Raw genomic sequence first — 17,382 nt, 5'->3', positions numbered from 1 at the left:
TGGTATCTCTGAGGTGTACGCATCATGCACCTCACACACCTCATACAAAAAGACAGGAAAAAAGACAAAAAGAAAGAAAAAAGAAAAGAAAGGGAAGGGAAAGAAAAAGAAAGAATGAAATAAAGAGAAAAGAAAGAAAAGGAAAGGGAAGGGAAGGGAAGGGAAATGAGATCCTCCTTTCAGCCAGTGTTATGCATCTTCATTCTTCTTAATATAAAAGATTTTTATTAAAAATAAAGAAAAATGAGATCCTCCTTCCTCTTGTTCCTCCTCATCCCCCTCCTCTTAAGGAGGCGTACACCCCCTTGTGTTTAGGAGGCTTATGCATCTTAATTCTGAACTACACCTCAGCCTTATGTTTATTTTCATAATACATATTTTATAATATATTATGTAAATATATTTGTATGTAAAATATATTTTTATATTCTATATATAATATAAATATGCACTATATATTTATAAAAAGCATATCATATATATATATATTTATAAAATATAAACATATACTCATTTTCAAGTTATCGAGCGAAATTCAAGCTTGTCGAATATTTAATTGAACCAAGCTCGAATCGGAAAATAGAGTTTGAATTGGACTCGAACCTTGTAATATTTTAGTCAAACCAAGCCATGATATGTCAAAGTTTGGCTCGGTTCAGCTTGATTGCACCCTTACCTTTTTTATTTCTAAATATTCCCCCACTCTAGAGGGGCCTGAGTTATCTTGACCACTCCCATCAAAATTCAGCCTGATACTCTTTAGGAGGTGGCTCCCAAACCAAGATTGCCAAATTCTTCGTAGACAAGCATTTAGCCACTTCACCCAATTCCTCCATATACCATTGTGTAAAAGATGTCCATTGTTCTAAATCGGTGAATCATTCCAATCATCATACATTCCTTAACCACTTCCTTGCTTCTCTCCTTCTCTATTAAGATTTTTGCATCTCTTTCTTTCTAAACAGTCCAAATCAATAATGCCCTTATACATCTTTACATTATTCTTCCACTTTTCATGGGCCAAACAAATGTAGTTAGACCAAGCAACCTATTAATCTCCAATTAGGATTTTTGGGGTGCCAAAATCTTGGTCTGTATCAGCATTTTTTAGGTTCCGCTTCACACTTGGTTTGAAGAGAGCCTCATTAACAGTCCTGGGTATAGACACAATGTCAAGGGAAGAAAGGAAAGCCCAGTAGGAGGGAGATACCCACTGTACGAAAGATGATGTGAAGTACAACGGGCTGTGCACTTTTTCTTCCCCTTTTGTAGTGCACTAGGAAGGTCTAGGTCATTTACAATGGTCTTAGGAACATGGGGTATCAACAAGAATTGGAAAATTAGAGGGAGCAAAAGGCATACTTGGGCTTGTGTCAGTCGATTTGAAATCTTAGATGAGCCTATTGGAAGTGGCATGGGTTCCTCTACTATGGAATGAACCTCCATGGTGCTGCTGTAGACGCTATCATGTAAAAAATTGAGAAGTAGGATTTAATAAAGTAGTTAAAGTGGGTGGAGTAGGTGGGTCAGACATTGGAGTAGGCAAAGGAGCTAGAACGGGAAGTGGTGTGGGTTGCTCACTTCCTCCCCTAAAGCACTCCCCTTGGGAAAGACTCCCCGAAAATAAAGGTGTGGACTCAAAGAAAATTACATCCATGGTGACACACCGACTCCTTGACACTGGATCATAACAACAATACCCCTTCTGATTTCTTGCGTATCCAAGGAATACACACTTCTTTGCCTTAGGGTCCAGTTTCGAGCGGTGAGGACCAAGGATATGGACAAAACATACAAATCCAAATACCTTCAAAGGAACATGAAACATCTCCCCCTCAGGAAAAATAAGGCTGAAAGGAGTAGCATATCCAAGAACATGAGAGGGTACCCAATTAATCAAGAAGACTATTGTGAGAACTGCACCACCCCAAAAACAAATTGGAATTGTAGAGCTCACCATAATACTTCTTGCCACTTCCACAATGTGTCTGTTTGTCCTTTTTGTTACACCATTTTGTTGTGGAGTATATGTACAACTGCTCTGATGGACTACTCCATGCTTTAATAAATAGGATGCTAGGTTTTTTTTTTTTTTTTTTCAAAGTATTCCCTAGCATTATTTGATCTGAACACCTTGATCTGTACTCCAAACTATGTCAACAACATTTGATGGAACTATTGTACCAAGGCAGGTACTTCATGAGTTCTCATCAAATATACCCATGAATATTGTAAATAATCATCCAAAAATAGAAGAAAATAACAATAGTCATAGAAGGGGGTGAAAGTGGCGATGAATGGCATTAGAGGAAGGAAATACAACTGGACAGGAAGAGGTTTCTCCTCAAAGAGACTAAGGTTAGAGGAAAAACGAATATGAAAATCAGAGAAGACAGGACAACAAACATGCAAGCCGAACATGCAACCTTTTCCTCCTTGTCCTCTCTTCTACTCTTCTCCTTTTCTCTCTTTCTGTTTTCTCTCTTTTCCTTGACTGTTATCATTCAAACATGCAAGCCGAACTCTAATATGGTATCAGAGCTGAACTGAGCAAATCGGATCTGCCCAGAATTCTGTTCTCTGCACACCCAGTCTAGGGTTTTCTCTTGCTTTCTTCACCATCAGTTGGAGATAAGGGAAAGGGCTGAAAAGGAGTGATCGCCCTCTTCCCTTGGAGGTTTCTATGCCTCCAGTTGTGGTGTTCGTGGTCGGTTGCTGTAGTTTCTAAGAAGCCCTCCCCTAATTGATGAAGAGAAGAGGGTTGATTCGTGTGGTGCAGTGGGTGCTTTGTGTGGTCTGATTTTTGGGTGATCAGGTAAGAGGTTCTATGCATTTTCTTGGTGTGAATTAAATGGTAAGTCTGTTTCAGACAGTATAGTGGGATTTCAGATTGTAGTGTTCTAGGGTTTGTGCAGTTTTCAGTGTGATTTGAAGGGGAAGTGTTCCTCAAACAGTGTGGTGAAGTTTCGGGTAGTCATGAGGTATGGTGGGATTTCAGATAGTAAGTGCTGAAATCAGTGTGTAGTGTGGTCTAGTGTGCCGAATTCAGTAATACCAGAATTCAGCAATGGGAGACAGTAGTGATAGTAAGACTAGTGTGGTGGTTCCTAATGACTACCTGAATGTTCAAATGTCCTCCATTAAGCTAAATGGAGAAAATTATGTACCTTGGGCTAAATCTGTAGAAGCCTTTCTTAAGGCGAAGAAGAAGGTGAAGCACATAAGGGACAAAAAACCCTCCACCGATTCTCATGAGTATGATCTTGGGCTAAATCTGTAGAAGCCTTTCTTAAGGCGAAGAAGAAGGTGAAGCACATAAGGGACAAAAAACCCTCCACCGATTCTCATGAGTATGATGATTGGGAGCAAGCAGATGCACAGATTATCACATGGTTATGGAATAGTATGGAACCCGAGATTAGTGTAAATTTCATGTTTCTTGATACTGTCAAAGAAGTGTGGGACCATGCTAGAAGCTGTATTCAGGCCAAGACAATACAACCATAGTATATCAGTTATATCAGGAATACTTTAATCTACAACAGGGTAGTCAGAATCTTGAGGAGTACTATGCTAGTATGAGAAACATTCGTAATGAATTGAATGTTTATCACCCCCTCACTTCTGATGTCAAAATTCAGCAACAATAGAGGGAACAACTTGATGTGACTCGACTTTTGGTGGGGCTGAAATCTGAGTATGAACCAGTGCGGGCTCAGATACTAGGAGGGTCAGCTCTCCCTTCCTTAGAAGAGGTGTTTGCTCGACTTAGGAGGATTTCCATTGGATCTATTGAGAACCCTAATGTTTCCGGTAGATCAGCCTTTGTAGTATCCAAAGGCCGTGGTGTTAGAGGTGGAGCTCGGGGAGCTCAGTCTAGTCGTAGTGGCAGCAGTGGACCGACATATGGCCGGAGTGGTGGTAGTGGACCTACATATAACCGTGGTGGTGGTCGTACTAGAGGTCGAGATTCAGGGGGAGCCCGTGGCAGAGGACGTAGTTCGGGTCCGAGGAGGTGTACACATTGTGGTATGGATGGATATACCATTAATTATTGCTTTGACTTGCATGGTCTACCCTCAACTTGGGCTAATCATGCCATGACTAGTGATAGTAGCTTCAAATAGGAGTCATTCAACTGATCAGATACCTTCTACATCCACAGATGTTACTGGGAAGGAGATGATGAGTGTTCCTTGGGATGGGTATGAGAGGTTTGTTTAGGCCACATCTCAGCAGAACACGACCACTCTCGCACACTCAGGTATGGCTTGTCTGGCATCCACACCCAATCCTTGGATTATTGATTTTGAAGCCTTCGATTACATGATTGGAACTCCAGGTGTGTTTTACTCCCTCTCTCATCGCCCAACATCACAATTTGTTACCCTTGCTAATGGTTCCACATCTTCCATTTGTGGTGTTGGTAATGTTAACATGGACCCTGTATCCTTGTCATCGGTTTTGTATGTCCCTAAATTTCCTTTTAATCTTATGTCAGTTAGTAAGTTGACCAAGTCTCGTAATTTCTCCATTACCTTTTACCCCTCTTCGTGTGTTTTTCAGGATCTCAAGACGGGGATGAAGATTGGTGGAGGGCATGAAGTTGGTGGAAGTACGTCAACATCTCTCCAATCATCTCTTTCTCCTCTCTAGTGGCACTGTAGATTTGGTCATCCTTCACTAAAAGTTTTGAAGTCTTTGGTTCCTTCATTGAGTCATCTGTCTATTTTGGATTGTGAGTTGTGTCAGTTAGGGAAACATCATCGTGTTCCCTTTAGTCCTAGAGTTGATAACCGTATGTTGAGTCATTTTTCTTTGATTCATTCATATGTTTGGGGTCCTTATAAAGTAATGTCATACAATGGATATAGATATTTTGTCATTTTTGTTGACGATTATTCAAGGATAATGTGGCTTTATTTAATGAAAGAAAGAAGTGAATTGTTTACCATTTTCCAAAAATTTTATGCTGAGATTCGCAACCAATTTGGTGTTCACATTAAAATTTTTCATTCTGATAATGGCCGTGAATATTTCTCTTCATCATTTCAAGAATACCTAGACCAACATGGCATTATCCATCAGATTTTGTGTACCTACACCCCACAACAAAACGGGGTGGCTGAGAGAAAGAACCGTCATCTTTTGGAAATAGCTCGATCCCTCATGCATTACATGAATGTCCCCAAATCATTTTGGAGTGATGCAGTGCTTACTTCTTGCTTCTTAATTAACTGGATGCCCATATCCTTGATGGTCATTTTCCATTCACCACATTGTTTCCTAACTTGTCTCTGTTTCCTCGTTTCTCCTCGGGTTTTTGGGTGTGTTTGCTTCGTTCATAATCTGGGGCCAAGAAAGGACAAGTTAGATGCACGATCTATTAAGTGCATCTTCCTTGGCTATTCCTGGACTCAGAAAGGGTGTAAGTGTTAACATCCCAGCTCTCGACGTTCCTTTGTGTGTGCTGATGTTACCTTCTTTGAGTTTACTCCATTTTTCTTGGGGTCTGGTGATGTTTCTTCCACTTCATCACCTCCTCCCCTTCCTCTTCCAGTTGTGGGTTATGTTCCTCTTGTTCTAGCTGTGACCAAGTCCTTGCCTCCGGTGTCACCACCTGTTGAACGACCACCTATCCATCACGTGTATACACATCGCCCACATGTACCAGCTCCTCATCCAGCTCCATCATCGTCGACAGATCTGACAGCTGTTCCCACACTAGCTTCAACCCCAGTTTCTGATGTTGATCTTCCCATTGCCTTGCGGAAAGGTAAACGCAGTTGTACCCTTCATCCTATTTCTAATTATGTTTCACTAACTCACCTTTTCGCTTCCCATCGCCAGTTTATCTCTTTGTTATCCTCTGTTATTATCCCTAAGGATGTCTAGGAAGCCCTTGCCTCTCTAGGATGGTGCCGTGCGATGGAAGAAGAATTGCCAGCTCTGGCCCATAATCATACATGGGAACTCACCATTTTTCCTCCTGGTAAGCAGGCTGTTGGTTGTAAGTGGGTTTATACGGTTAAGTATTTGCCTGATGGTAGTGTAGAGCGACTGAAAGCTAGATTGGTTGCCAAAGGGTATTCCCAAACCTATGGTATTGATTACACATAAACTTTCTCCCCGGTTGCTAAGATTGGTTCAGTCCGTGTTGTGGTTTTTCTTGCTGCGATGTATGATTGGCCCCTCTATCAGTTTGATATCAAGAAAGCATTCTTGCATGGTGATCTGCTCGAGGAGGTCTATATGGAGCAACCATCGGGGTTTGTTGCTTAGGGGGAGGATGGTAAGGTGTGCCGAATACCGAAGGCCATTTATGGGCTTAAACAGTCTCCTCGAGCATAGTTTGGCAGATTTAGTGAGGTGGTAAAGAAGTTTGGTATGAAATAGTGCCAAGTTGACCATTTAGTCTTCAGTCATGACTCTTAGGCAGGGAAGATCCTATTGGTGGTGTATGTAGATGATATTGTCATTACTGGAAATGATAAAATGGGCATTGATAGGTTGAAGACTTTTATGCAAGAACATTTTCAAACATAGGACCTTGGGGATAGAAGTAGCAAGGTCTAAGCATGGTATCAACTTGTGTCAGAGGAAATATGTTCTTGATTTGCTTGAAGAAACAAGTTTGTTAGGTGCTAAACCAACTGAAACACCTATGGAAACAAACATTAAGCTGAGTAGTGATATGGGTGGAGTATTTGAAGACCCTGGTAGATACCGGCGGTTGGTAGGTAAACTGAACCACCTAACCATCACTCGGCTAGACATTTCATTCACAGTTAGTGTGGTAAGTCAGTTCATGCAGAAACCTCTGGTTCCACATTGGGATGCAATTCTAAGGATTGTGAGGTATTTAAAGGGGGCTCCTGGTCGTGGTTTGATATACAGAAGTGATGGAAAACTTGAATTAGAAGGATATATTGATGCTGATTGGGCCGGTTCTATATCTGATAGGAGATCTACCACAGGCTATTGCACTTTTCTTGGGGGTAATCTAGTGACATGGAAAAGCAAGAAGCAGACAGTTGTGGCAAGAAGCTGTGCAGAGGCAGAATATAGAGCTATGGCACATACTACTTGTGAATTAGTGTGACTAAGGAACCTTCTACAGAAGATGGGATACATTGTTGATACTCCGATGAAGCTCTACTGTGACAATCAGGCTGCAGTTCATATTTCCTCTAATCCGGTGTTTCATGAGAGAACCAAGCACATAGAGGTTGACTGTCACTTTGTTAGAGAGAATGTGCTGAGTGGAGTGATAGACATTGCATATGTCAACACAGGGAACCAGTGGGCTGATTTGTTTACTAAATGATTGAGTCGGGGTAGAGTGGACTACATAGGTAACAAGCTGAGATTATATGATATATATTCTCCAGTTTGAGGGGGAGTGTTAATGTCGAGTATGTAGGGGTATTTCTGTCTTTGTGCTTATGGTTAGGTGCTAATGTATAAGTTTATGTTAGATATAATGTCCCTAACTTAAGTAGGGGAACATGTGATTTTTCCACAATATTTTAGTAATATAAAACAGATCTGGCCGAATGGGAGGGTTGACTTTTCTCTCATTCGAACCAAACCTTTTCCTCCTTGTCCTCTCTTCTACTCTTCTCCTTTCTCTCTTTCTCTCTTCTCTCTTTTCCTTGACTGTTATCAGTCAAACAGGCAGACCTAACTCTAATAGTAATCATGTGATTCTGTTTTGGGAGAGTTAAGAGAGTTTATCTCTTCCTTTAAATTTTATTTAATGAATTTATTTCAGTTATTGATAAAATAATCATGATCATGATCATCATCCAAGCCTTATGCCAACCATATGGAGTCAAAAATTCAGGGGATTGAAATTCATATGTAAATAAAAGAAGGAAAGTGAGTAAGGCAGTGGGGACTATCCTAAATCACCTATGTGGGGTTTTAAGCAGACATTATTTTTTGTTTTACTTCATTCCTTTTTTCACATCAGTAAAATTTTGACAGCTACCAATAAAAAACTACTACATAATGTGCTTTAGGATAAAGCACCCTGAACAAAGCGGCACAAACTCCACATCTGTAGAACAATCATGAGGAACAAGCAATATTAGTGGACTTTCTATATCCTGATTACATAAAGTGGAGGACATTTCTGTTGGTTTATTTGCTAAGCCAAGCAAGCCTCCTATTTATCTCTTCAGTTTCATGACGTGAATGCACATTTTTATGTTCTTATTCTTATTACTTTCTTGGTTATCAGCAGCAAGAAACGTAAAGGGCAAACTGGAGAAGACTTGGAGCCAAGAACCGACCCTGCCATTCTATCAGTAGAAGTATGACATTTCATCATTTGTTATTCAAGTGTTTTTGTACAACATTTTCTTGGTCATCAACAAAAAGAATGCACCCTGATCAAGGCTAGCTTAATCTTCTTTGACTGTCAGGGTAGAGGGTTTAATGTACAAATTCATTATCTTGAGGAACCTGTCTCCGATTATCTTCAAGCTGCTGTTTCAACTGTGTTGTCAATTCATGATCAGGTAGGTAGTGTGTTCTGATTATGTCCTTTCCTACTGAATGAGGATGAATTTCTCTCCCCGTTTGTTTGTTACATGGTATTCCAATTCATGCCATTTCTTTTCTTTTTTTCTTTTTCTTTTTTTCAGGGGGGGGTGGTAATAGATAGAAATGGGTTATTGATCGAAGAAAAAAAAAGATAGAAATGGGTTACACAAGCATGGGGGTATTTCAAATTATGGCGTAGTTTCTTGTGCATGCATTTGATCCTAATTGCTTGGAGCCTGCATCAGTTTCTTTTTAGCAATTTCTGCAGCGATTTTTTTTTTTTAAATTTTATTGGAAGTATATTACATTTTCTTGAATGCCAATTATTTCAGCTTGAAAGGAAGACCATTGCTTCCTGACATGTTATGTCTTGGATAATGGCCTTTTCTTTGCAACCATCTTCCTGCTATCGGATATGAGGGAGTGAATCCCTACTCAACTCACTTTGACTTAAATCCAAACCATTTTGGGTTGGTTACATGAATGCATATTTCACCAATATGCTGTATCAAGGGCCATGTTTTCTTTCAATCACTGTTACAATCCATTTGTCCCATGTTGGTAGTATGGGATGCTAATGTGAGGTATCCCACATCGGTAGTATGGGATGCTGTTGTGGGGTATATATGTGTTTGGGTTCCCTCCCTCTAACAGCTAGCTTTTAGGGGTGAGTTCTCCTAAAGCACATAACAATCGCAGACAAAAGTGAAAGTAAAAACCTGCTCATCCATTGCCATGTCATGCATTTACAGTTCTCCTGATATGAAGAAGAGGAAGATCTGAATGGAAAGACCGCAATTTGAGAATTTAATTCCCAAGGAGCTGACTTCTTGTGATTAATTTCTTATTGTAGAAAGTTGAATTGGAGCTTAGGTAGGGGTGTCAATTGGTTTTATCTGGGCAGAACCCAGGAAGGAAATTATTACTTTAGGGTGAAAATGGTGGATAATGAAGGGAAAAAAATGATTTTCAATTGGGGTGGGTGGGGGGGATAATGTGGAGATGCAGTAGAGCAGATGTCATCTAGACAGTTAGGGAGGAGATTAATCCAAGGATTTTCAATGGAATGAATTGATCCATGGAAATGTTCTTTGATGCATCAAAGTTAATGTGGTGCATTGGCTGAAGACCAATGGATATATTTGCCCCGTTTTCAGTGGATGATATGCTCAGTATTTTAAAACCTGATCCAGAGCCTGAACCCTTCTCCCTTCCAGATCAATGGGTCAGTTGTTCAACCATCTGGGTCAATTGGTCAACCCATGATGTCATCAACATAAAAACTTTAAAAAATAAGTCGGGAATTTGGTGACCCATTGAATGGGTCAGACAGGTAAGTAGTTGAACTATCTGGTCCAATGAGTCATTTACCAAGTCAACAGTTTTTATAAATTATCAGGTTGGAGGTTGACCTGATCCAGTGTTGTGACTGGGTCCTTTATGGGTTGAAAACATTGGATATACATAAGAGATTGGTGAGTGGTAGAAAGATCATTTACCAAGTGGCTAGTGCATCAAAGGCAGTGGCAACCAGTGTGGAGTAATCACTTGACACATAATTTTGATGGCTGTAGTTTGGGTAGCCCAAGATAATTGGGGGTAGGAGGTTATTTAGATATTAGTTTAGGTCATCCATAGTTCTATTTTCAAGTCCTACCGGAAGTGGGAACTCAGTAAGAAAAAAGTTGTTCGACATTTTGCAAGGATTGAGACTGGCAAAGATGAATAGATGATAAACTTCACAGATGTTGTGGTTGAAGGGGGTGTTTAGGACCTATAGGTTGATGTCATAATTGATGAATTTTTGACTGTTTTGCAGGGCCTAAGGTTGGGCTGATCCCTAAGCTACGGAATTATAATGTTGGAGGGTGACTAAAGGTAGTGGGCTGGTTTAGTAACAATATTGGGAGCTAAGAATTATAGGTATCTCATGAGGGAAGTCAAGAAGTTGGCCACTGGATTAAATTCTACGTTCTATTGGACAAAGACCAGCACAACTTTATTGACTCCTTTGCACCATATCATAGTTAAGGCATTTAGACGATTCTAGGTAATAGTGGAGTGCCTAGTTGCCTTGTTGCCTAGGCGCTAGAATTTTATAAAATAAGAAACTAAATTCCCAATTATTTTCTAAGTTTTATATGCCAATCAGCATGACATATAAATTGAAAAGAATAGCAGTTCTCTTTATTAATAACATTAAATTTCTCTCATATATGGCAAATCTTCATATTTTAAAGACAATAATATTTACAATCTTTTAATTTCAATATTTTCAAAAATAAAAGTATATATACTATACATCACTTTCATATCAAATTAGCAACTCAAGAAGGCTATAGTTTTATACAAATAAAAGTTTAAGAATAAGATGGAGCGTAAGAAAAGAGAATGAACAAAGGGCGGTGTTACTGTTCTCTTTAATGTAAGGGTGTCGACAAGATATGATTTGCTGCAAATTTTGAAAGATTTGATTTGATTGATTACAAATTTGAATAAATTTAGGAAAGATTAGATTTGAATAAAATTAGGAAAGTCATATCCTAGGATTAAGGGAAAGATTTAATCAATCCCTAATTGAGAAAGATTCTAGGAGTAATTGAGAGAGATCCTAGGAGTTTGTCTCTCCTATCTTTTCTTATTTAAGTTTTATGCTCAACATGTTTTATCAATACACTGTCAATACAAAAGTATTTTTTTTTCTCTCCCTTTCTTCTTCTCTTCCTCTTTATTTTTCCAAATGGTATCAGAGCTTTAGGGTCTGATCATGAATTTTAAGGCTGCCATGGTTGGCTCTGGTTCAGCCTCTTCGGATGCTACCAGTGGTGTGACATCTTTGGAGGGAGGTATTAAGTCAGCGGCCATCTCTCTCTCTGAGAATTCTCTTTAGATTACCATTCACAAATTGAATGGAAAGATTTATCTTGAGTGGTCTCAGTTTGTGCGGTTGGTGATCGACGACAAAGGGAAACTCGACTATTTGAATGGCGAAGTAAAACCGCCAGCCATTGATGATCCAAAGTACAGGTAGTGGTGTTCTGAAAATTCTATGGTTACTTCCTAGCTGATCAACTCTATGGATCCTGTGGTTGGAAAACCATTCATGTTCTTGCCGACTGCTCGTGATGTGTGGGAAGCTGTTAGGGAAACCTATTCAGATCTGGACAATCATTCACAACTGTTCGAACTAAATACCCGAATGTGGAAGATGCAGCAAGGTTAGCGTGACATAACTGCTTATTATAATGAGATGATGGTTGTTTGGTAGGAGCGAATCTATTTGAAGATGAAGAATGGGAAAGTCTGAGTGATAGTGCTTGGTACAAAAAGAAGATAGAAAGAGGCCGGGTCGTTGTCTTCTTGGTTGGTTTGAATAAAGAACTCGATGAGGTTCGAGGACGTATCTTAGGGCGAAAGCCCTTGCCTATAAGAGAAGCTTTTTCAGAAGTGCGTAGAGAAGAAGCACAACGGCAAGTGATGTTGAAGAATGTTAATGAAACAAAAACTGAGAAGAAGGGTCCGCTCTTGTGGCCCGAGGTGCAGACGTAGACGGAGATAAACGAGGAGGAAAGCAAAGATTTTGGTGTGATCACTGTAAAAAGCCATGGCATACTTGGGAAACCTGTTGGAAGCTGCACGGGAAACCAACAAGTTGGAAGAAAAAATCAAACAGTGACAACAAGTCAGGGGGAGATGTCCACGCGCTTCAAGTAAGCAATTCGGATCCAAGGCAGCAATCATCCTCGGAGTCTCTTCCTTTCACAAAAGAGCAAATAGAGCACTTGTATAAAATGTTTCAATCTCAGCCGTTAAGAAACTCCAACACATCCTGCTCTCTAGCCCAGTTAGGTAATTTTTTCACTGCAGCCATTGCTTGTACCAAATCTAATGGCTCCTGGATATTAGATCCAGGTGCAACTGATCATATGACCGGCACTTCACAATTCTTCTCTTCATATACACCCTGTGCAAGGAATCAAAAGGTTAAAATTGCAGATGTTTCATTTGCTAATGTTGTGGGGAAAGGAACAGTGTCTATTTCTCATTCTCTAAATCTTAAAGATGTTCTACATGTTCCTAACCTATCATACAATCTCTTATCTGTCAGCAAATTAACCCTTGATCATAATTGTCTAGTTAATTTTTGGTCTTCTTGTTGTGAATTTCAGGATTCAACCTCGGGGAAGATGATTGGGGGTGCTAAACTGGATGGAGGCCTCTACCTCTTTAATAAAGGATCAACCTTTGGGGCAAGACTGACAGACTTGTTTCAACTCTATCTCGGTTTCTAGTGACAGTGAAGTTTTGTTATGGCATTATCGGTTGGGACATCCTAGCTTTCAATATTTAAAGCATCTATTTCCCAAGTTATTCTTGAATAAAAATCATTCGTGTTTTAAGTATGAATCTTGTGAATTAGCAAAACATCATCGAGCTGTTTTTCCGCCTCAACCATATAAAAAATCAAAACCATTTACCATGATTCACAGTGATGTTTGGGGTCCTTCTATAGTAACAACTCTTTCTGGAAAGCGTTGGTTCATTGCTTTTATTGATGATCATACTAGGGTCACTTGGGTTTTCCTTTTAAAAGAGGAATTAGATGCTGAAACTGTGTTTAAAACTTTCTATAACATGGTTCAAACACAATTTCAGACTCAGATTAAAATTTTTCGAAGTGATAATGGAAAGGAATTTTTTAACAATGTGTTAGGGAATTTTTTTGCTGAGAAAGGAATTTTACACCAAAGTTCGTGTAATAATACACCTCAACAAATCGGGGTGGCTGAAAGGAAAAACAAACATCTCCTTGAAGTTGCTAGAGCCCTAAGTTTTCAAACTAAGGTTCCTAAGTATCTTTGGGGAGAAGACATTTTAACAGCCACTTATTTGATTAACAGACTGCCTACACGAATTTTGGATTTTAAAACACACATATAGGTTTTCACTGACTGTTTTCCAAACTCTCGGCTAGTGACAAACATTCCCTTAAAAATCTTTGGTAGTGTGGCCTTTGTTCATAACCATGATCCTAAATGTTCAAAACTTGATCCAAAAGCACATAAATGCATTTTTGTGGGCTATCCCACTAATCAGAGAGGTTACAAATGCTTTGACCCAATTTTGAGAAGGATGTTTGTGACTATGGATGTCACATTCTTTGAAGGAACCTCCTACTACAGACACTCCCATCTTTAGGGGGAGAGCAACACTAGTGAAGATGGTCTTTTAGATGGTTCTGATTTAATGTTTGAATTTGTCCATAATGATGTTCCTCACAACCAGTCACCGAAAGAAAGGCAAAAAATACAAAATCAGTGGAAACAAATGAATTAAATATTGAAAATGAACAACCTTTGGTGATGCCTTCTCAAAATAAAAAAGCTGAAACAACAGAGATGCGTGCGAAACAGTATAAAGGCCTTGTATATTCAAGGGAACATATAGCACTAAAAAGGAGAGGCACTATTCCGCAACATCAACAAGAATTTGATCTGAGGGTGGATTATGAAATTCATGATAATTCTCAAAAAATACCTGAAAATATTCCTCCACGTAATTCTAATTCTTCCAGTTAGCTTGATCTTCCCATTGCTCTTAGGAAAGGTGTTAGGTCTTGTACAAAACATCCTCTGTCAAATTTTGTATCTTACAAAAATATTTCACCTTCATATTGTACCTTTATTTCACAAGTGTCTAGTGTTTCCATTCCTAACAGTATCCAGGAGGCTCTAAATGTTCTTGAGTTGAAAGAAGCTGTTTTTGAGGAGATGAGAGCTTTGGAAAAGAATGCTACTTGGGAGAAAGTGGATCCGTCGGAAGGAAAGACAATTGTTGGTTGTAAATGGGTGTTCACTCTGAAGTACAACTCAGATGGATCCTTGGAGAGATATAAGGCTCGCCTAGTAGCTAAAGGCTTTAATCAGACGTATGGAGTGGACTACTCTAAGACCTTTTTTCTAGTGCCGAAACTAAATATTGTTCTAGTACTCTTATCTGTTGCAACTAACCTTGACTGGCCATTGAATCAACTGGATGTGAAGAATGCCTTTTTGAATGGAGACTTGGAAGAAGTATATATGGAGCCTCCACCTGATTTCACTGAGAAGGTTGGAACTAAGGTATGCAAGCTAAAAAAGTCTCTATATGGACTTAAACAGTCTCCTAGAGCCTAGTTTGAAAGATTCACAAGGTTCGTTAATAGTCAAGGATATAGTCAAGGGCAATCTGATTATACTCTTTTCACAAAAAGATCCACCGAAGACAAGGTATCGGTTCTGATTGTCTATGTTGATGACATAATCTTGACTGAAGATGATATTGAAGAGATGAGCAGACTAAAGCAAAGCTTAGCCAAGGAATTCGAGATTAAAGACTTAGGCCAGCTAAGGTATTTTCTTGGAATGGAAGTGGCTAGATCAAAGAAGGGCATTGTAGTTTCACAACGAAAATATATTCTTGACCTCTTGAAAAAAACTGGAATGAGTGGATGCAAACCTTCAGACACTTCGATAGAAGTTAAGGCTAAACTAAGAGAAGTTAAAGATGGGGTTCCAGTAGATGCAGGTAGATACCAAAGGCTGGTAGGAAGATTGATTTACTTGTCACATACACGTCCTGACATTGCCTTCGCTGTGAGCATGGTGAGTCAATTTATGCACTCCCTGTACGAAGAACATCTTGAAGCTGTGTATCGAATTCTTAAGTATCTAAAAGACACACCAGGAAAATGACTATTCTTCAAGAAAAATGAGAAGAGAGGGGTTGAAGTGTATACAAATGCAGATTGGGTAGGCTCAATCACTGATAGAAGGTCAACTTTGGGGTATTGCACATTTCTTTGGGGCAATTTAATTACTTGGAGAAGCAAGAAGCAAAGTGTAGTTACTAGAAGCAGTGTTGAGGCTGAATTCAGATCAATGGTTCAAGGAGTATGTGAGGTTCTTTGGCTAAAGAGGGTGCTAGCAGATCTTAAGAGACCAGTGAGTTTTCCTATGAAACTGTATTGTGATAAGAAGGCAGTTATTAACATTGCTCATAATCCGGTTCTACATGACAGGACTAAACATGTTGAGATTGACAGACACTTTATAAAAGAGAAACTTGAAGAAGGAATAATTTGCACTCCGTTTGTACCAACCACTCAGCAAGCTGTAGATGTTTTGACTAAGGGCTTGTTGAGACAGCCATTTGAACTTCAAGTTAGCAAGTTGGGCATGATAGATATCTTTGCACCAACTTGAGGGGGAGTGTCGACAAGATATGATTTGCGGCAAATTAAGAAATATATGATTTACTGCAAATTTTGAAAGATTTGATTTGATTGATTACAGATTTGAATAAATTTAGGAAAGATTAGATTTGAATAAAATTAGGAAAGTCATATCCTAGGATTAAGGGAAGGATTTAATCAATCCCTAATTGAGAGAGATTCTAGGAGTAATTGAGAGAGATCCTAGGAGTTTGTCTCTCCTATCTTTTCTTATTTAAGTTGTATGCTCAACATGTTTTATTAATACACTATCAATACAGCAGTATTTTTTTCTCTCCCTTTCTTCTTCTCTTCCTCTTTATTTTTCCACAAAGAGCAAGAGAGTAGTTAAAGGAAAACAGAAGAAACCTCTCTTATCCTTCTTTCTCTCTCTTCTCAAAACCCTTGGATCTTTTATATTTTATAGTGAAGCCTTAAAACACAGTGTAACTATATCATCACACATACCAATAATATTATAATAAGATTTCTGCCTTGTACTTTTGTTGCTTAAGCCATTAAGTGGGCACTTAGTCATATAGACATGCATCCTTTTGATACAAGTCAAGGTGTTCAGGTGGGGCACCCAACCAAAGGTGCCTAGCTGCCTTGACAATACATTGACAACCATGGAGTGAATAGGGAATTTCAGCTTGATGTAGGGTGGGGTGTTTTCGGTGTGTTGTGTTTGTAGAGATTGTGTGTTTTGGACTTTCATGGTATTTTTTTGATAGGTAAGAGTAATCAATTTTATTAAATAGCAGCAATATATACAATTGGTACATGGCCACCCTTAGAGAGGTCCAAGATGCAGCCTCTCATATAAGAACATAAAAACAGGTTGCAGCTAATGTGTTGGCCAATCCATCAGGCAATCTTCTAGTCCATTGTATTATCAAGGTCATGCTGCTAGTTAACCATTTAAACTTCTTTATTTCATTTTCATCTCTATAAACCCAAAGGACAAACTCCAGCTTTAACCATCGCATTACCAACTTGGAATCCCCTTCTACAATCAGCTTATTCAAGTTCCATTCCTTTGTTAGCAAACCTTGAATTACAGTAAGGAATTTATCTCTTATTAAGTCTCCCTCCCCCACCGGACCTGAGTACAAAACAAAAAAATATGGCCATCTTTTTTGCTAAATACCCCCAAAGCCAGAAGGAGCCAGATTACCTGGACTACCATCATCAAAATTCAGTTTGATGAAGTCTTCAGTAGGAGGTAACTAAACATAGAGTTCTAGTTTGTTCTTTGAAGAGCTATTCGCTACCTCTGCCTAATTTCTCCAATGTTTAACCAAATGTACCTCCACACTTCTCTCTTTTTCTAGAGAAATTCTTGATTTCCTTTCCTTTTTTTTGATCAGCAAAAAGATTTCATTAAATACTAAAAATTAAAACTTAGTACAACTGTTGGAGGATTCCCACATCCCTTGGTAATGAAGATTACAGGTTGGCTCAGAATAGATTTGGTCTGTCAACTCCCTGTTCAGCTAGAACATCTGCTGCCCCATTTGCAGTTCTTTTTGAGGCTGCACCTTTCGGCAGCTAGATCTTTTCCCAACCAAACAGGAAAA

At 39.1% G+C, this 17,382-nt stretch overlaps 1 protein-coding gene across 9 annotated transcripts in view; it reads left to right on the top strand.

Moving 5' to 3' along the window:
- LOC148873843 (RNA helicase family protein) overlaps window positions 1–17,382 on the top strand; it is a 108,776-nt gene that overhangs the window by 13,963 nt on the left and 77,431 nt on the right. For 3 of the 9 annotated variants that reach the window (XM_088963659.1, XM_088963658.1, XM_088963666.1), the window contains exons 8-10: window positions 8,246–8,318; window positions 8,430–8,525; window positions 12,720–12,800. In XM_088963659.1, coding sequence (XP_088819785.1) covers window positions 8,246–8,318; window positions 8,430–8,525; window positions 12,720–12,800 — 250 coding nt within the window. The remainder of the gene's footprint in view (window positions 1–8,245; window positions 8,319–8,429; window positions 8,526–12,719; window positions 12,801–17,382) is intronic. The other 6 variants (XM_088963662.1, XM_088963663.1, XM_088963661.1 and 3 more) reach the window with 3 other exon arrangements.

This window comes from Nelumbo lutea, chromosome 1, assembly GCF_056320005.1.
Source record: "Nelumbo lutea isolate HS-2025 chromosome 1, American lotus-T2T, whole genome shotgun sequence".
In the NCBI taxonomy this organism is placed as follows: Eukaryota; Viridiplantae; Streptophyta; class Magnoliopsida; order Proteales; family Nelumbonaceae; genus Nelumbo; species Nelumbo lutea.
This window is presented reverse-complemented; position numbering and strand designations above follow the sequence as displayed.